The 19534-nt window shown below is 50.2% G+C and overlaps 2 protein-coding genes across 8 annotated transcripts in view; one reads left to right on the forward strand and one right to left on the reverse strand.

The window, feature by feature from the left end:
• Positions 1-1312: 1312 nt before the first annotated feature.
• On the reverse strand, positions 1313-15880 carry CE1H16orf90 (chromosome E1 C16orf90 homolog). 4 transcript variants are annotated; one of them, XM_049637400.1, is made up of 4 exons: positions 15666-15880; positions 8960-9215; positions 2227-2577; positions 1313-1821 (listed from the first exon to the last, which is right to left on the reverse strand). In XM_049637400.1, the coding sequence occupies exons 2-4, from the start codon at positions 8982-8984 to the stop codon at positions 1664-1666; spliced, it is 534 nt and encodes a 177-aa protein (XP_049493357.1). In that variant the 5' UTR covers positions 8985-9215; positions 15666-15880; the 3' UTR covers positions 1313-1663. The 4 variants fall into 4 exon arrangements, with proteins under 4 accessions (XP_049493357.1, XP_049493359.1, XP_049493356.1 ...); XM_049637402.1 differs by lacking the exons at positions 8960-9215; positions 15666-15880 and adding an exon at positions 5595-7262; XM_049637399.1 differs by lacking the exons at positions 8960-9215; positions 15666-15880 and adding an exon at positions 3061-3183.
• CLUAP1 (clusterin associated protein 1) overlaps positions 7354-19534 on the forward strand; it is a 35783-nt gene continuing 23602 nt past the window's right edge. Inside the window, exons 1-7 of one of the 4 annotated variants that reach the window (XM_049637394.1) lie at positions 7361-7471; positions 7865-8058; positions 10109-10220; positions 11538-11622; positions 12468-12647; positions 15173-15268; positions 18196-18279. In XM_049637394.1, the coding sequence (XP_049493351.1) occupies positions 10120-10220; positions 11538-11622; positions 12468-12647; positions 15173-15268; positions 18196-18279 (546 nt within the window). In that variant the 5' untranslated portion in view covers positions 7361-7471; positions 7865-8058; positions 10109-10119. Of the gene's footprint in view, positions 7472-7864; positions 8059-9919; positions 10221-11537; positions 11623-12467; positions 12648-15172; positions 15269-15900; positions 16459-18195; positions 18280-19534 lie in introns of those variants that run through there. The other 3 variants (XM_049637393.1, XM_049637392.1, XM_049637395.1) reach the window with 3 other exon arrangements.

Genomic DNA, 19534 nt, shown 5'->3' on the forward strand with positions numbered 1-19534 from the left:
CTCCCTGAGCCCAACAGCTTCATCCAAAAGTGCAGGGATTGGGGCCCTGCCTCCAAGGACCATATACCGTGGATTCTGGCAAGGTCTCACTTCTGCCCAGTGCTCAGGACAGTCTCCCTAACATCTGTCTTCAGCAGTCCACCTGGCCTTGGCCTTCTGGGGCAGCAGGGAGCCGCCCTTTTTGCCACTGCCCAGTGGCTCATCTGGTAGGTCCGCCAGGCGGCCGTGTCCCTGTCGCAGTCCGGCTGGAGGATTCAAACACCTACTCTCTTCAGTCCTCCTGGGGCTGCTGTCTGGCTGCTGCCACCTCAGGCTCCCACTGCCCAAGTGCACATCCACCCAGGGACCTGAGTCTCCAGAATCTGCTGACCAGGGGCCTACAAAATGTCCAAGGGTGGGACCGGGGTACAGGGGCAGGGAGGGGCTCTGAGGGATTATTTCCCTGCATCTGGAAGGAACCCAGGTATCCATAGTGTCCTTGACATCATCACATGTGGTCTGGTCCTGGGTCATCACCCAGGAGCCCATGGTGGGACGAGCTCAGCCCTAGCCCGAGCAGGGTTGCCAGGACTGGAAGTCAGCCACACGGGGGGCATTGAGACGAACCCAGGTCCTCCCATCCTGTCCCTACTGGGCTGAGTTCTAGTGATGTAGAGCAGAGGGTCTCAACCAGAGTGATTCTGTCTCCCCCAGGGGACACTGGACCCTGGAGACACTTGGTTGACACATTGGGAGGAGAGTCCTATGGGAATCCAGTGGGTGGAGGCTGCTAGACATCCTACGATGCAGGGATGGCTGCTGCGACAAAGATCTGGCCCCAATGTCAACGGGGCTGATGCTGACACACGTTGGTACAGAGGTCCAAGCCGAGGTGCTTGGAGTCCAGCCCAGCAGGGAGAAGGGCTGTGCCCATCCTGCCTGGAGGGACAGGACGGCCGGGGTTCCCCACGGAGCAGTGAACTCAACCAAGGCCTGGGTGAGCGGCGGCGTGGGGTTCAGACCAGCATCTCTGCCCAGGTTGGGAACTTGCTCTCTTCCTGGCACGCTCCCTACACATGGCCTGCTTTCGTTTGTACTCTGCTGCCTCGGCCAGAATCCCACGCCTCGCGTTTAGGTCTGTCGAGACCTTGCCCATCCGGGAAGCCTTCTGGGAGTCTCATCCAGAAGAAGGTGTTCACTCCTCAACCAAGGGTGGGAGCACCTTGGATCCTCCCTGGCATCAACCCAGAACTTTGCTCTCAGTGCAGCTGGCAACTTCTCTGAGAGACTCTGTGCATTGACCTCCCCACAGACCGACCCAGGGACAAGAAGGTGCAGGCCTTGGCTTTTATTAAAATTAGACCTGTGGGCTTCTCAGCCTCTTGGGAGCCCAAGTCTCCGATCAGCCTGGCCTCCCAGGTACAGGTGGCTGACCTGAGTTGGAGCAGGCTGCAAGGGCTTCTATTTTTTTTCTGTTCCTCCCTCGGGACCTCCTCCTCCCTCCCCCCCCCCCCCTTGAGTTTTCCTGAGGCCCAGGCTCTGGTGCTGGGCAGCTGCTGGGGTGTCTCTGTGGGGTGACTCCTGGTGGGGGCTGAGCCCTTCCTCTCTGGACCTGCCTCCCTCTCCTGAGCCATCCTTTCCTTTCCCGTCCCGAGCTGGGACAGCCAGTCCTGCCATCAGATCCCTATGGTCTCTCCAGAGCCCCAGAGCGGGTTCTCTTGCACAAGGGACATGTGGACTCCTCTGAGGCCCCCCAGGACCTCTTCGGCCTGAGCCCCGAGCCTTCTGGGGGACCAGGCTGGGAGGGGGCACCCTTGGCCGGGTCCACGCTGGAACTGGAAGCTGAAGAAAGTGGACAGAGAGGAATCACTCGGAGGGACTGAAGGGAGGCTGCTAGCCCATCCTATGACCAGCGCACCCCCCCACCCCGAACCTGGCATTCTTCAGAATAGGAAAGGAGGAGCAGTTCTCCATAAAGAGAACCCTAAGGAAGGGAGGAGAAAGAAGGAAATGGATGGTTCAAGCCAGAAGGACCCTTGTCTAACTCAGCCCCCTCATTTTACAAACAGGCAAACTGAAGTTGGGGGTGGGGTGGTGGGGACGAAGTTGTCCAAGGTCCCTCGTTGAAGGCAGAGCTGGGATAGGAACCCAGGAACCTCGGGAGTGAAGAAGGGCCCATCTGGGTCCATCTGAGTCCCCAACAAACCCTTCTCTGGGTCTTACCCTCCTGTCCCAGCCCTGCCTCACCTGGATTTTCCAGGCTGTCCCCGGGCACTTGAGTTTCCAGAAGAACTGAGCGGTGGCTGTCCCCTGGGCCCAGAGTCCCGTGTGGCAGGTCTAGGGGCCAAGCCATACCCTCGGGCGGTGGGAGGCAGCCCCTGGCCATGAGCTGGCCCAGCCAGTGGCTCTCACCCTGGCCGGCGGGCTGCATGTGGCTCGGCAGGTAGAGACCCAGGCCCCGGAGGTGGCGCAGCCGGAAGTTCTTGGGCTTGCTTCCCTGGGCACCAGGGCACTGCTGCTGGGCCCCCAGGCCCCCCTCGTAGATGTTGGGTGGCGTGTCGGGGTGGCTGGGATGTCCTCGGGCCCAGCTCACTGCATCTGCAGAGGGAAGAGCAAGAGGGTGGTGGCTGGCAGGCCACGGCAGCCACGAGGGGAGAACATAGTCACGTGCTTTAAGGCCAGCTCTCGTAATGGACACCACCCGTGGCTTGCCGAGCTTCGACCTGCCTGTCCGCCAAACAGGCTCAGTCCCCTGCCTCCTGCCAACCCTCACCCAATATGTTACTCCTCTTCCCTTTCCCATCCGACAGGGAGGTCTGAGAAACCCGAGACCGTGGCACAAAGATTTTTTTCAGGATTTTCAAGCCCTTTCTACCACCCATTTTTGCCCCCCTAGCCTAGAAAGAGCATTCCGGTGTCAGTATAGAAATTGCACAGTGGGTCCAGGATCACACAGCCTAGACCCTTGGCCATTCCCCTCTCCCAAGCATGCATGTCCCTGAGGCCACTCCGGTGGCTTTGGGCCCAGGTCGGGACAGGAGGGCATCTCTCCTCCTGCCACTCCTCCCTGCAGCCCGGCACCTTCTCTTATGCGCAGCTCAGAGAACGCACAGACCAAGGCTTCCATGGAGGGCCAGCGTGGTGGGGGAGGAGCTGCTGGGCCTCCTGTGCAGCAGGGCTCTGCTCTCCCCTGCCTGGGTCTGCACGTCTCCCGTGGCAACCGGCTCTGTGATGTCAAACGGAACACTCCCAGCCTTCCTGGACCCCCAAGTTTGGGAGAGCGTGATGCCCCGGGGTAGGGGAAGGGTGGGTGGAGGGCAAGGGAAGGGGGTGGAATCCTAGAGGAGGTCCCTGATCTTCTGGTTTGGGACAGGCCACACAAAACAGACTCAGGTCTTGAAGGCCGGAGAGTCACTCCCTCAGTGACCTCTCGGGGTGTCAGTTTGCTCATCCGTGGGTGGGAAATGAGGCTCTAAGGGCACAGACTTGGTGAGATCTGAGCCAGTGCTTTGAGCCTGCTGAGAAGGTGGTTTGGGGTGGCTGCGAAAGTCACTTGATTTTTCTAACCGTCCATTGCCCTGTAAGTTGATGATGGGGTATCATGTGGGCCGTACCAAGTGTAAGGACGGATGTGGAGGAACTGGGGCTCTGTGCACTGCTGGGGGGCATGTAAAGTGATATGACTGTTTTGGGAGACAGTTTCTTCAAAAGTTAAACTCATACACAGATACCTGTTCTCATATAGGGAAAACATGAAGTCACATGTAAAAACAAAACCTATTTGGATAAAACCATTAGAGAAAAAGTTCAGCTCATTAGTTACAGGACTCGAGATCAACACACAAAAATTAATTGTATTTTTACATAGTAGCAAAGAAAAAGAATAAAACAGGAATAAATTTAACCAAGGAGGTGGAAGACATACTGAAAACTACACAAGTGCTAGAAAAAAAGGGAAACATACACACACACACACACACACACACACACACGTGTGTGTGTGTGTATGGATATATGTGTGTATATATATATGTATATATATATCCTTGTTCATGGACTGAAGGTTTAACCTGGTTGAGACAGCAACACTCTCCAAAAAAGAAAAAGTTTGAAGATTCCTTACCGCTGTTTGCAACACTTACGATAATCCTACAGTAATCCAGAGTGTGGAACTGGCATAAGGATAGATGTCCCAACCAATAGAATAGAAAAGAGAGCCCAGAAATAAACCTATGCATCTCTGGTCAATTGATTTTCAACAAGGGTGCCAAGATTATTCAATAGGAGAAAAATAGTCTCTTCAACAATGGTGCTGGGACAACTGGACAGCCAGATGCCAAAGAATGGACTTGGACCCCTACCTCACATCATTTACAAACATTACCTCAAAATACAACAAAGACCTACCTGTAGGAGCTAAAACTGTAAAACTATTTAAAGAAAACACAGGGGTAAACCTTCACGACCCTGGATTTGGCAGTGGTTTCTTAGATATAATAACAAAAGCACAAGCAACAAAAGAAAAAATAGATAAATTGGACCTCATCAAAAGTGAAAATTTGTGTGCTACAAAAGACACTATCAAGAAGTGAAAAGACTACAGAATGGGATAACCTTATGAATTATATCTCTGATAAGCACAGTATCCAGAATATATAAAGAGCTCTTAAAAACTCAACAAAAACCCAATCTGAAAATGGATGAAGAACTTGAATGGACATTTTTCCCGAAGAAGATACACAAATGGTTAGTAAGCACATGAAAAGATGTTGAACATCATTAGTCATTAGGGAATTACAAATTTAAATGATCGTGAGATACCACTTTATACCCATGAGGATGGCCATAAGAAAAAAAAATGACAATATTAATGAAAATGTGGGAGAAGGTGGGGCGCCTGGGTGGCTCAGTGGGTTAAGCGTCCAACTCCAGCTCAGGTCATGATCTTGCGGTCCGTGAGTTCGAGCCCCGCGTCGGGCTCTGTGCTGACAGCTCGGAGCCTGGAGCCCGTTTCGGATTCTGTGTCTCCCTCTCTCTCTGCCCCTCCCCTGTTCATGTTCTGTCTCTCTCTGTCTCAAAAATAAATAAACGTTAAAAAAAATAAAAAAAAAAAAAGAATATGTGGGAGAAGTTAGAACCTTCTTACACTGCTGGTGGGGATGTAAAATGGTGCAACCACTGTGGGAAAACAGTTTAGCAGTTCCTCTACAAGTTAAACATAGAATTGCCATACAACCCAGTAATTCCGCTCCTAGGTATATACCCCAAAGAATTGACAATAGGTTATTTCTTTATTTCGAGAGTGGGGGAGGGGCAGAGAGAGAAGGAGAGAGAGAATCCCAAGCAGGTTCTGACAAATCGTGAGATCATGACCTGAGCTGAAATCGAGTCGGACACTTAACTAACTGGGCCACTCAGGCACCTCTAGTTTTGCTTTTTTAAAGCTTTTTTGATTTTAGTCATGCTTACTGAGACACAATTTTAGATATGGTAAAACTGACCTTTTTTTGTGCAAAGTTCTGTAAGTTTTTATAAACACCTACTGTCATATAGTTAGCACCACGATCAAGATATAGAACAGTTCCATCACCCTCCAAATATTCTTTTGTACCTACCTTCTCCTGGCAACTATTGATGTCTTCTTATCCAGACTGTCATGTAAATGGAATCATACAGTATGTAGCCTTTTGATTCCGGCTTCTTCCAGTTAGCATAAGGCATTGGAGTTTCAGCATTGTCCTCCTATATATATCAGCAGTTCGTTTCTTTTTTTACTTCTGACTGGTAATCCGTTATATGGATATATCACAGTTTATCCATTCATAAATTGAGGGATGTCCGTTTGAATGCTTTCAAGTTTTGGGATCAATGTTTGTGTACAGGTTTTTGTGTGAACCTAAGTTTTTGTTTGTTTCTCTTGGGCAAATACTTGGGAGTAGAATTGCTCAGCCATATGTTTGTTTGTTTTTTAATATTTATCTTTGAGACAGAGACAGAGCATGAGCAGGGGGAGGGGCAGAGAGAGGGAGACACAGAACTGGAAGCCGGCTCCAGGCTCTGCGTTGTCAGCACAGAGTCCATCGCGGGGCTCAAACTCACAGACCGTGAGATCACGACCTGAGCCTAAATCGGAGGCTCAACAGACTGAGCCACCCAGGCGCCCCCTTTTTGTCTGCTTTCAAATGATTTGCTTTCTTACTGATTTGGAGAGTTCATTATGTATTCTGGATACAAATCTTCCTATCACGTGTGTTTCGTGGATATTTTTTTCTAGACTGTGGGCTATCTTTTCATTTTCTTAAAAGTGTCTTGAAGAGCAGTTTTAAATTTTGCTGCAGTCCAATGTATTTTTTTTTTTAACTTTTTTTTTTTTTAAGGGGTCATACTTCTGGTGTATCTAAGAGATCTTGCTCAACACAGTCACAACACGTTTCCCCTAAGTTTTCTTCTAGAAAACTATAGATTTTAAGCTTTACGTTTAGGGAAAAACAAAACTCTCCACGGAAGCGCGACCAGGTGTGTGGGCTCTATTTCGGGACTCTCTTTAAGGGCCGAGCCTTTGTGCGTCGGTTCCTTCGCCCACACCAACAGGGAGGAGGGTGGCCAGAGGGTGGCACTACCTCCTCTTGGCCCGCCCTTCCGGACTCGGCACACTTCAATCACGCCCCCAGCCCCTCTCGGTCGCCTGCCTCCCACCTTGGCAGCCAGGCAGGGAGGACTCCCACGGGATCTCCCGGCGGCCAGGCCACGTGTCACGCGCATCCCTCACCTAGCAGCCCCACACTCCCTCCACGGGCTCACGCCCACACCCACGCCCCAAAAGCCACGGTTGCCAGGACAATCCCCGGCCTGCAAGGACCGGGGCCGATTTCCGGCCTGTTGTGAAGCCCGAGCCAGCTGCGCAGGCGCGGTCGCGCCAGAGCCGCCTGTCGCCGCCTGGTGGTCAGCCTGGGTTTTCGCTCAGCTACATCCCGGGCCTCGCCCCTTCATGCTGTTGCCGCTTCTCTGGGCCTTCGGTCGCCGGTGAAGCCAGCAAGTTTACCCATGGCAGAGAGAAATGTGCTGGGCACGGGAGACCCGGCTTCGTAACATTACCGTACATTCTGTCTAGGGGAGTTGAGGAAGAAATGTGAAGCAGTACGTAGAGCGCCTAGCACAGTGTCAGGCACGTAGTAGGTGATCAGAATGCGTCCGCCAGGGCCACATGTGTGTTTGCAACGTGTGTGAAGGGTACGCAAATGCTGCGCACTCGCAGCCCCTAGCCGCGACCGGAGTCCCTCAGCGTCGCCAGGCGCACCGGGCCCAGCGCCCTCTCGCTTGCGCATGCGTACGCGCGCGACGGGGCCCCTTCCGGCCCAGTCTTGTTTGGCCCCGGCCGCGCGCCGTTGAGGGCTGGGTGTGTTGCCATAGAAACCCGTGAGCGCTGAGGGCGAGCGACCCAGACTCCAGGCTGCTGGGGACCAGAGCGCCATGTCTTTCCGCGACCTCCGCAGTAAGGCATACCTGCCCGCTGTCACCTGCGGGTCCTCGGTCCGAGGCGTGCACGGCCAGAACCCCCTCTCGAGCCTGTGCGGCTCAGGGGTGTCCCTGCCCGCTGCCGCCCCCCCCCCCCACCCCTTCCAGGCTGGGCGCCCCAGCCTTGTCTCTGCGATGGCGGGGGGTTGTGTGTGTGCCCGCGGCCGCGTGTGGCTAGTGCGGCTGAGGAGCCGGGGTTAATCGTATCTAATGTCATAGGACTTGTGTTGCCACACGGGGCTGCTCGCTGCCCTATTGGAAGACGATGAGACGTTTTTGAGTGGGGTTAGCTTAAGAGCTCAGAAAACCGAGGAGGGGACTGGTGATTGATAATACTTGCAGCTGATACCGAATTTTTACGATCTGCCAGGTAGTTCCTGTTCTGTGCGTGTGCATCGTTTCATTTACTCCCCGGAGCTACTCTGTGCTCCTGTATTTAGAGAGGAGGAAACGGGCAGCCAGGTCAGGTAACTCGGTCAGAGGACACAGGCGGTGAGAGCCGGCGCTGGAGTTTGAATTCAGGTTGTCTAACTTCCAAAGCCTGCGTGCTTCCTAACAGAGCTGGTGAGGAGAAGGGAGCCCAGACACCTCTGCTGGAAGGGTGGGGAAGTGGAATCCGGATAAGAGAATTCGTTACTAATTCTCTGGAGCACCTGTTACACACCAGGCGTTTTACATTCAATACGGTATTTTAGTCCTCGCTTTGGCAGTGAGGTAGGTAGTGTAATCGGGATGAAATACTTCGAGCCACGGAGAGGTAAAGTTGCTTGCTTTAGGTCACGCAGCTAGAACTGGGTGGAACCAAGGATCCGGACTTGGCCCTGTGTGAATCGAATTCTCTTGCCTTTTAGGCACCATCATTTTCTGAATCTGAAGCGGTTGAGCAGACGGGCTCCACCTGCGTGGGTGGAGCCGGTGATTGCCAATGTGGTGTGGTCGGGGGTGCGTCTTCACTGCCAGTTTTCCAACCGAATTGCTGGAAATGTCACCATTAACGATTACTCCTTTCAGTTGTGATTGGAGGCCTCGCGTTTTAGTGACACCCCTGGTAGTACCACGGTGTGAATTACGACCTCTGGGATTTGCGGGGTCTGGGGGACTGTGCGTTGTAGAGACCAGTTTCTGCCCCCCCCCCCCCCCCCCCACTGTTAGAGGCCGAGGCCAGCGTTCTGCTAGGGGACGCTCAATGGAGTTGTGTTGGGGGGGGAAGGTGTAAGAAGGGAATTTCTGAACATTTTGCCCTTAATGAATGCCAAACGTGTGTGCAATTTATGGTAAGAGTCTCAGTCAAATTGTCCCCATTTTGCGGAATTAACCGAACCTGACTACTCAATAGGAGGACGGATTTAGGCAGGTCCTGGCTGTGTGGTGGGAAGACTGCCACATTATTTACCACCACTGTTCACATTTCCCAGAAAACAGTGACAGAGGCCCTCTGTGCCTTTGCTCTTTCCTTTGCTCGTACCTTCTCTTCTGTTGCCTGCTGACATCCAACCTAACCTCCGGTGCCCAGGAAGTTTATTTGTGAATGTCGCTGAGATATTTTGAACCTTCAGGAAGGGCGAGGACAGGCATTCTGTAGCCCGAAGCGCACCGAATATAGACCTTGGCACGTTGTGGAAACGCAAAAAACGTTTGTTGTGTTCATTTGCTCATTCTGCTCAAAGCTTAGTGACCACCACCTCCGGTTTCGACAAGTATCAGTAGTGTTGTTTCTTGTTCTGGTGTATAAAAAAAAAAAAAAAAATCTAAGTATTGCTGTATAGTTCCACCAGTCTCTTTAAGATTTCTTTAAATATGCAATTAACCTTTAAAATTTGGGTTATATAGGACCTTATGCTCACTAAACAAAGATAAAAAAGACAACTCCAAAATAACTCAGGTGAACTTCTCCCTGACCACCATCACCTCTAAACGTAACCACTGTTCACATGTAATGTATTTCTTCCTTATGACCTTGTATAAAGCCAGGTGTAGTGGGATCCTCGGGCAGAGTCGTGACACTGAGGCTTTTGTTTCCGGGAAGCAACTTTATTCTTGCCGGCACCGCTCAGTTGGGTTCGTACCCGAAGAACTGAGCCCCCAGTGCCTCATGGTGTAGTTTTTTAAATCTATTTTTTACTTCTTTGTCTCCCATATATGGTAAGACACAAACACGTAGTCTGAACTGGTGATCTCCTGTTACAAGGTCGTGACGGATGTTGTCACGTACGTGTGGTACGTGTATAGCCAGGTTGCCTTGAGGTTTTGGTTTTTTTTTTTTCTCTCCTTAGGGAGGGAACCCTGCCCCACAAGTAATTCTCATTTTGAATAGTACAGAGAAAGATATCCAAGAGAAATGACCTATCAAAGACAGATTCACAGCCAGTCCCTAAACCCTGTTATAACGTAAAGCTTTTACTTTGCCCTCCCGTTGAACTTAAATGTTTTTCAGGAAGCAGAGGAGGTATTTCACCTTTCATCTCCTTTTCACTTTCCCTCTTAGAGAGTTGATAAATAGTCCCCCAAACTGTCAATATGTTGGGAATAACCAGGGAAAGCAAGGGAAATGTCGAAGTTAATAAGTGGTTGGTCTTTGATGGGGAACTGACTGAATTGTTTTACCTTTGGACAGATTTCACAGAGATGATGAGAGCCTTGGGATACCCTCGACATATCTCTATGGAAAATTTCCGCACACCAAATTTTGGACTTGTGTCTGAAGTGCTTCTTTGGCTGGTGAAACGGTTAGAACTTTTATTGAGGTCTAAGAATGAATACCATATTCCATAGCTACCAAGAATAGGATACCGTTGTGAAGCAAAAGGAAGAATTCAATAAATTAAAAAAAATTTTTTTTAACGTTTATTTATTTTCGAGAGAGAAAGAGAGGGAGAGAGACAGGCAGAATACAAAGCAGGCTCCAGGCTGCGAGCTGTCTGCGTGGAGCCCGACGCGGGGCTCGAACCCACGAACTGTGAGATCATGACCTGAGCCGAGGTTGGACACTTAACCAACTGAGCCACCCGGGCACCCCAAGAATTCAATAAATTGTGAGTTTGACAGACTCCTTTGTAACCTGTTTAAAATCAGTGGAGTATAGGGGCGCCTGGGTGGCTCCGTCGTTTAAGCGTCTGACTTCAGCTCAGGTCATGATCTCATGGTTCGTGGGTTCAGGCCCCACATAGGGCTCTGTGCTGAGACCTCAGAGCCTGGAACCTGCTTCCAATTCTGTGTCTACCTCTCTCTACCCCTCCCCTGCTCATTGTCTGTCTCTCAAAAATAAATAAATGTTAAAAAAAAAAAAATCAGTGGAGTACCAAGAACGCCGTGGGAGAAGGGAATATACCAGGCAGTGGTAAAAGGAGATTTCTTAGTCGGAAGCATGCACTGCGCTCAGGTCCAAGTGCCTCTTCATGCTCTCACTTCCACAGGGAGTGATGGTCTCCCCACACACTCTGATGAGCACTGGAGTAGAAATTACCAAGTTTTAAATTTCATTTTGGGTGAGAAATCTACCACGATTCAGGGTTGGCAGACTTTTCTAAGGGGATTGCGACTATTTTAGCTGTCACAGGCTACATAAGATCGTTGTTGCAAATTCTTACACGTGTTTTGTTTGTGATAGGTAATCCTTGAAAAGTGTAAAAACCCTTCTTAGCATGCAGGCTGCCTAGGAAGAGACTGCTGACTTCTGACCCCTGGCGGGTCGTCAGTGGCACCTGTAACTCCGCGCTTCCCAACCTCATGCGTTAGCCCTGTGTCAAGGGCTGTCGGCTAGAGTAATAGTTCTGATTATGTTAATTACACTTTCAGGTCTGAGACAGATTTAAGTTTGTATGCTGAGCCCCAGACTTGATTTTTGGAATCCCATAAATCTGTTCTTAGGTGAGGACTCACTCCCTTGAGTGTTTAGCATTTTATGCTACTTTTGAGGTCTTTCTTAACCTTGCCCCCTTAGCTGGGGACTCCAAGAGCTAATTGTCACAGATCCCCTCAGCTGCCTGCTTTCTCTTGTGTTAACTTTCCACTTAATTAACTTGTGTCTTTTCTTTCTGTGAAAGGTATGAACCTCACACTGACATCCCTTCAGATGTGGAGACTGAACAAGACCGAGTGTTCTTCATTAAGGCAATTGCCCAGTTCATGGTTAGTTCCCAGCTTTGTGATAGAGTGATAACACGAACCCCACTGGAGAGGAGTCCTCGTCAGGGCCGCTTGCGGGTTTCTGACCGCCTCCCGTTAGCAGGTTTCTGGTAGCCGTTTCACCAGCACAGAGTTTTGGGGTTCTGTTTTTAATTCATTGTTTGTTAAGAATTCTATCTCGTTAGTTTTGAATGGGTAATAGATGTCACGGTTCAACATTTTTTAAAAATGTGAAACAGTAGAATGGCTTTTTATCCTGCCTGCCCGTTGACCCAGTTCCGTCCCCAGTCGCATCTTCCAGAGTTTTCTTTATGCGTAGGTAAGCAAATACAATATACATTCTTTGCCCTTCCTTTACACACATGGTGTTTGGGATCTTGCTTTCTTAATGGTACATTTTGGAGAACTTTCCAAATACAAATACAGCTTCCTCATTCTTTCTTATAGCTGAGTAGTAGTGCTTGTTTGGGTATACCATGATTTATGTAGTTTATATACAGATAGGCATTTAGACGTTTGTAACTTTGTGTCTCTGCAGCAGCGCTGTCGTGAATAACCTGTACATATCCTTTTCTTCATGACTGCGTCTCTAGCATGAGTCCTTAGGATTGGAATTGTTGGGGCGAAGATAATGTGCATTTGTAATTTTCTTGTCCCTTACCAAACTGCTCTCCATCCAGATGGCGTCCGTTTACACACCCGCTTGCGGTGCCTGAGCCACTTGAAAGTTTGACCGTTAATACAGTCAGGTTACTGAAGAGAGATTTTCCAATTACCTACATAGGATTTGATTTAGATTTTTCGTGGAAAGGGCCTTAAACTGTTACTCTTCTTTTGTCTGCAAATAGGCCACCAAGGCACATATAAAACTCAATACCAAGAAGCTATATCAGGCAGATGGGTATGCAGTGAAAGAACTTCTCAAGATCACCTCTGTCCTTTATAACGCCATGAAGACCAAAGGGCTGGAGGGCTCGAAGATAGGAGAAGAGGACGTCAGCAAATTCAAGTTTGATCTTGGCTCAAAGGTGAGGACCATGAAAGGCTCCTGGTGAGGGACGGAATATTTATTTCTTAGGGTCTGAAATGGACCCTGTCAGATACTCCCGGCGCCACTTCTTTCCTGACGCCTTAACTGAGAGCAGTTTTTCAGTTTTGCACTCGTCGGCACTTGGATACAAACAGAAGCCACGGTAAATTAATCCAGCTCCTTATCGAAAGCCCGCTATATGCCAGGCACAGTTCAGGCACAGGGGATGCGGGCATGAACACCGAGGACGGAAACCCGCTCTTCCTGTGGCTCAGTTAGGGGCGTCAGACTAAAGCACACAGCAGAAGGAATGTCAGGTCACAGGTGGCCGACGTGTGGGGAACTGTAAAGCAGGGCAGGGGCGGGGAGGGCCGGGGCAGGTGTCCTCAGTAGGGAGATGGGAGAGGTGCCATCTTCAGCAGGAGGACGGCAAGGGATTTGAAATTCTGTGTTAAGAGCATCACTCTGGCTGCTGGGGTGAGATCAGACTGAGGGGGGAGGTGAGGGGGGAGGTGGACCTGTTACAAAGCAAGAGATGACAGTGACTTTGAACCAAGTGGGTGACGTCAGGAGCTCAGCTGAGGTAGGAGGGAGCTGAGTTGCCAGGCATCGGAGTCCTGGTTCAAGCAGCAAGTCAGAAGTGGGAGTTAAGTCCCGAGTCACTTACTGTCATGGTTTGGGCAAGGGGCTAAAAGCAGAGGAAGTGTCCCCCCCGCCCCCACCCCGACGCCATTCCTTTTTCTCCCAGGAGAGGGCGCACCAGTCAAGGGTTGTGTCCTGAGGGAGCTCTGAACAAAAGGCCCCAGCAGTTTTCACCCTGAGGTGGGGGAGGACCAGGAGTGGCAGAGTGGTGGGTGCTGGGTCTTTGGGGAGACTGTCCTCGGGTTTTCTCCTCAGCTCCCTAACAGGGAAGCCTGGGAGGCACCAGAGAGGACCTCAGCCCGAGGCCGAGGATGGGAGACCTGGGAGGGGAGGCCCTGGGGCTAGGAAGGCGGATATTTTGTAGGAACCGGTGGGTCAGGGGGCCGGAGTCCTTGACTGCCACTCCCTTCAGAGCCTGCAGCGAGGAGTCTCTTCTGGTGCGCGGTGGGCGCAGCTCTCCCCGTGGGGCCCGCCAGGGAAAACCTTGGCGGTCGCCTGTGGTCAGGCCAGAGAAACCACACCTAGGTTTTTAACCAGGAGTGAGACGCCTCCATGGAAAGAAGTGACCGGAAGTTAGAACCTTCTTTGAACGTAGATCTTGGGGACTTGGATGTGAGTTGAGAGAAAACAGTGCAAGGAAGATCCTACAGCCACGCCGTCCGGTAGAACTTTCTGTGATGATGGATGGGTTCTTTATCCGCGCCACACGGTACGGCAGCCACTAGCCACGCGTAGCTAGCACAGCCGGGTGGGTTCTAAATTTTTTTACTTCCTTATTCATCTTTTTCTCTTCTAAATTTTATTTAATTTTAAACAATTTAACATTGAAAATGGACACATGTGGCAAGTCCGTGCAGTATCAGACATCCTAGCTCTAAAGTCTTTGGTCTGAGCACTGGAACCGACCAAGTTGCCCGTTTCCCAAACGGAGGGGAGCATGGAAGGAGCGGGCTTGGTGGGAAGGGTGGGGCGTTTGGTCTGGAACACGTTCAGTGTGAGGTGTCGGGCCTCAGGTCATAGACGGCGTTAGGGCTAGAACTCAGGAGGGAGTGTGACTAGGAAGACTTCGGGGGACCAGACTCTGATGTACTCCAGGCCCGGAAGCGGGGGAGGTGAGACTCCCGCGGAGAAAATCAGATCTTTGCTGCCGTGAGGCAGGTGCAGCTGGGGCTGGAGGAAGCAGAAGCGGAAAGAGAGTCCTCAGCTGTGAATGAAGAGGGAGCCTTGTTGCTGGTGGTCTGGGAATAAGGGGGTGACATGTAATTGCAAGAGAGCAAGAGGGAGCAGAGCAAGGAAACATTGGGGCTCTTTGGAAAACGTAGCAGATGCAAGGAAGAGGGGGTGACCTGTGAACCCTAAGAAAGAAGCTTGTGCTCAGACCACGGGCCGTCATCTTCACGGCAGCAGCTGCCACCCTTGAGGGAGCCGGGCGCTGCTGCAGGGCTGTGGGCGCGTTACGTCACGTGGGCCTTAGCGGCCCTGTGCGGCCCGTCCGGAGGCGGGGGCTCGGGGGGTGGGAGCGATGAACGCGGGGCACCAGGGTTCTGAGGTAGGACGTGTGCCTCTCCGGTTGTCCCTCCTGTGGTCACCCTGCTACCTTCGGGGTCCCCTGTTGGGACCGAGTCGGAATAGGAAGCATGTCCCTTTCACCCTCCTACACTTCCTGGTTGAGGAGTACATTTGACTTGGCATTTGGATTTTCGGAGAGCCCCACGTGTCCCGGGAGTGCGCCTCCACAGGATGTAACACGTGTCCCGTGCAAAACATGTTCAGTAGTCAGGTATCCTGACGGGAGACAGGAATCGATGTTAACAAACTGGTTATTCTGAATGTCTGTTAACCTATCACCGAGATTTCCGTTTTTGATATTTTTCCTTCCAGATTGCAGACTTGAAAGCAGCCCGGCAGCTTGCTTCTGAGATCACATCCAGAGGGGCCTCTCTGTATGACCTGCTGGGCAAGGAGGTGGAGCTGAGGGTAAGCGGTATTCGGATGCTTGAATACTTCCTCAACGAAGCGTTTTTCAGCGTTTCCTTTCCAGTTCTGCTTTTCCCGGTCCTTCTGATTTCATTAAACCATACCTGACTGGGGCTCCTGGGTGGCTCAGTCGGTTGAGTGTCCGACTTTGGCTCGAGTCATGATCTCACGGTTCATGAGTTTGAGCCCCACGTCAGGCTGTGTGCTGACAGCTCAGAGCCTGGAGCCTGCTTCGGATTCTGTGTCTCCCTCTCTCTCTGCCCCACCCTTGCTTGCGCTCTCTCTCTCTCTGTCTCTCAAAAATGAGTAAACGTTAAGTGTGTATATATACATATATATCTATACACACACACACACACACACACACACACACACACATACATACATATAAATGTACCTGATTAAATGAGATCCCGTGCTGGGAAGTAATACACAGCGTTAGCTGCCATTCTTGCTTCTAGGGCCACTGGTCTGTTTTTAATAGCTGTGGCTTCTAGTCCACAAATAGCAGTTATGTAGCATGTTGCTGGAACTTTCCTCCTTGTGCCCATAGCAGACTTTGCTGATCATGGTGCTTTTTCCTGGGGAACTCAGCATTCTTGTCTACATAGTGCTCTTCTGAGCCCATGGTTCCCAAACCTTGCTTTCCGGTAGAATCACGTGTGCGTGGATACCAGCTTCTGTTCTGATGTCATTGGTTTGGAGTATGACGTAGGCATTGGAAGTTAGAAGTCTCCGGATGATTCTGACGTGCAGCAGGTTTGGGGAGCCCGTGACCTAGGCAGTCCCAACCACTCAGCTGAAGTGGATGCTATAGTTAAAATTCATTTGCAATGCTTGTTTCAGCCAGTGCCCATCAAGGAGAATGCTTCCTCCACTACATGTAAGGAGCTGTTTAAGAGCGTGCTTCCTAAAACCCTTCCAGAGCTCCTATAGTCCTTTGAAATCACCTGATGTCCACGTTGTCCCCCAAACCAGTGAGTCAGAATGTCTGGGGCTAAGAGCCAGGCATCCAGCTTTTAAAGATCTCCGGGTGATTCCAATGTGCGGCAGAGTTTGGGAGCCGCTGGTTGAAGAAGAAATGGATGCTGTTTAACTCTTACGTGTAAAGATGTATGTCATTGGAAGCACACGTGCTCACATCTCACGTTTTTAAGTTCAATGCGGTTAATTCATCTCGTTCTGGTCAGGTATGTCAGCCGTGGCCTCTCACTTCCTGGTCTATGTTCTGGCATCACTGATGAAGTATGATAGTGTATTTTCTCTTGCTTTTCATTTCTGCGCCAGGAGTGGTCTGGAAGCAGGGGACTTGGGTACCAGCTCACCGTCCCTGCTCTCGATACGGTAACCTGGTGGTGGCCGCCCGGTGAAGGGCGGTTGGCAGAACACAACGGCCGCTCCCGTCTAATAGCTCATTCAGTTAACAAGGCAGCTCTAGGCTTTCTGGGTTCTTTGTTTTCTATTTTTTATTTCTTTTATTTTATTTATTTACTTTTTAATTTTTTTTTTTTTCAACGTTTTTTATTTATTTTTGGGACAGAGAGAGACAGAGCATGAACGGGGGAGGGGCAGAGAGAGAGGGAGACACAGAATCGGAAACAGGCTCCAGGCTCCGAGCCATCAGCCCAGAGCCTGACGCGGGGCACGAACCCACGGACCGCGAGATCGTGACCTGGCTGAAGTCGGACGCTTAACCGACTGCGCCACCCAGGCGCCCCTACTTTTTAATTTTTAACATCTACCCTTGAGAGAATGAGAGAGACAGAGACAGCGTGAGTGGGGGAGGGGCAGAGAGAGCGGGAGACACAGGATCCGAAGCGGGCTCCAGGCTCCGAGCCACCAGCACAGAGCCCGATGCGGGGCTCGAACTCACGGACCGTGAGATCATGACCCGAGCCGAAGTCAGATGCTTAACCGACCGAGCCCCTCAGGTGCCTGTGTTTTCTCTTTATAGTGCAGGAGGGCACGTGTGTCTACACATGATTCTAAGAGACCTAGAGACGAGAGCTGGTCACTTGCTAATTGCCACAGAGCTGTGGCTTCATTGTGAGACTTGAACCGGGATTCCACTGGGGACTCTCTCAGCACCGTCCTCTAATGAATTGAAATAATCAGTGGCCGGACTGTTGCCATGGGAGCCATGAATATGGAACTTCTCAAATTCTGTATACAGTCGTGGTCTGAGGAAGATCCCCTGCCCAGTATTTGTTTTTCATGTACTCACCGAGGACTAGTATCAGTCACGGGCAAGGCACCATGCTCTGTGTCCTTGAATAGGTCATGGTCCCTGCCGTGTGTAGTTTTCCACAGTGGGGGAGACGAGAGGCGCTGTGGAATGAAGGAAGCCCAAGACAGTTTGGGAACGTGCTGCAGAAACCTCAGAACTGCATCCACGTTCAAATCCCACGGCTCAGAGAAGTTCCCGGTGCTGGTATGATAGGCACAGATGCCTCCCGTGATTGTTTAGTGCTTAATGCTAGGGGGCAGGACCAAGGTGACTCCTCTCGTTGGCTGCAGATGTCGGTGACGGGCAACTTAGAGGGAATTAATCATAGGAAAGATCCTAGAGGCTGGCAGGGGGTTCAGACGGCAGGTTGAGCTGCTCTTGTTTGGGGTTCCCATGAATGAATATAGGTAAAGAAGCAAACTTGGGAGTAAAGGCGATAGAGGTGGGCTCCATTTTGTCTGTGGCGTTGTGGGGACGTGGGGCCTGTAACTGAGGAAGGCCCAGGGAGCTGGAGGGAGGCCAGGTTGGCATTAGGGTTAGAAGAACGTTTGGAGGAATTGCTAGAAGAAGGGGTTTTGCCTCAGAGGTCCACAATGTAATGGGACTTTAGAGCACTAGTCCATAAGCTGTATCTACATCTAGGAATTGGTTTTGAGAATTCCTCTTCTAAAAAGGAACTTCATTTCATTCTTTCTCACAGGAACTGAGAACAGAAGCAATTGCCAGACCTCTAGAAATAAATGAGACCGAAAAAGTGATGAGAATTGCAATAAAAGACATTCTGGTAAGCTTGTTTGCTTTTATTTAAAGTTTTTGTGCCTGGGACTTGAAAATAATTGATTTAGTCCCTGCTTCCTTAAGACAGAGCAACCCTAGGCCTGTTGACAGAGAAGGGATATGAGAGTGGGGAAATGAAAAATGCAGAGGACATTCTAGGATACGTAGGTTGCTTACTTTTATTATTTTCCCCCTTGTTATAAATATGAAAAATTTCTCCTTCAAAATTTGTCAGTTTTAATAATTTCATAATTCACTTACATTCTTCAATACTTTTCATAAGTGATGCTCTCTTTTATGGACTCTTCACACTTTATTTAATCATTTAATTCATCACAGATGGGCATTTAAATGATTTTTAGATTTTCCTTTTTTTTTTTTTTTGGTGTGGAAACCTAGGCACGGAGATTTTTAAATGGCGCCGTAACGAATAGAATGGCCGCCACCGTTAACTGCTCACCCGCCGTCAATTATGTGCTCATCTCATCTCAAGCGTTCATTTGGAGGGTAGTAGTGAGGGAGACTCTCGACTCCGACGGCTTTGGGTTTGAATCCCACTTTGTGATCTTAGGCAAGTTGCTTAACCTCCTTGTGTTTCACTCTCCTCGTCTGTAAAACAGGGAGAAAGGCAGTGTCTGCCACATGGGGTCCTTCTGTGTATTCGTTGTAACAGTGTGTCAGACACAGTCTGGCCCATAGTAGGTATTCCTGTGTTATCAGTGATGCATTTTATTCAGTACACACAGGCAGGGGAGGCTTATGTAAAGCCGGAGTAGCAGAAAACAAGAATTTGCTGAGATTTGCTGTAAATTCTAAGATTGATAGGTTTTTATAATATCCTTGTCCTAAAACAGTAATACTCCCTGAACCCAGCACCAGGGTGCAGCCTCAGCAGGTAAGAAGGGCAGAGCAGCCGAGATGGGAGGTTGAGGGCACATAGACAGATGGAGAAGTAGGTAACTATATTAAAGATGATGAATGCCTAGGTTCTCACTCTTGGAAAAGAGAGTTAGTGGAGGAGAAAGAGAAGAAAATGAGAATGAACCCTGAAGTTGGAGCTCTTGGTTAAATGCATGGTTTTCACTGGCTAGTTAGGTAGGTAGCCAGCTCCCTGCGTGTATGTCTGTGCACGTAAGTTTATGTCATATTTATATACGTACACATGCACACCCACGTCCACATTCCTATCTTTCTTACCTCTGAGCACACTTGGCACCCACATCTAGGCTTCTAAATGCCATTCTCCACTAAAAGGAACCAGG

Source organism: Panthera uncia, chromosome E1 (assembly GCF_023721935.1).
Source record: "Panthera uncia isolate 11264 chromosome E1, Puncia_PCG_1.0, whole genome shotgun sequence".
NCBI lineage: Eukaryota > Metazoa > Chordata > Mammalia > Carnivora > Felidae > Panthera > Panthera uncia.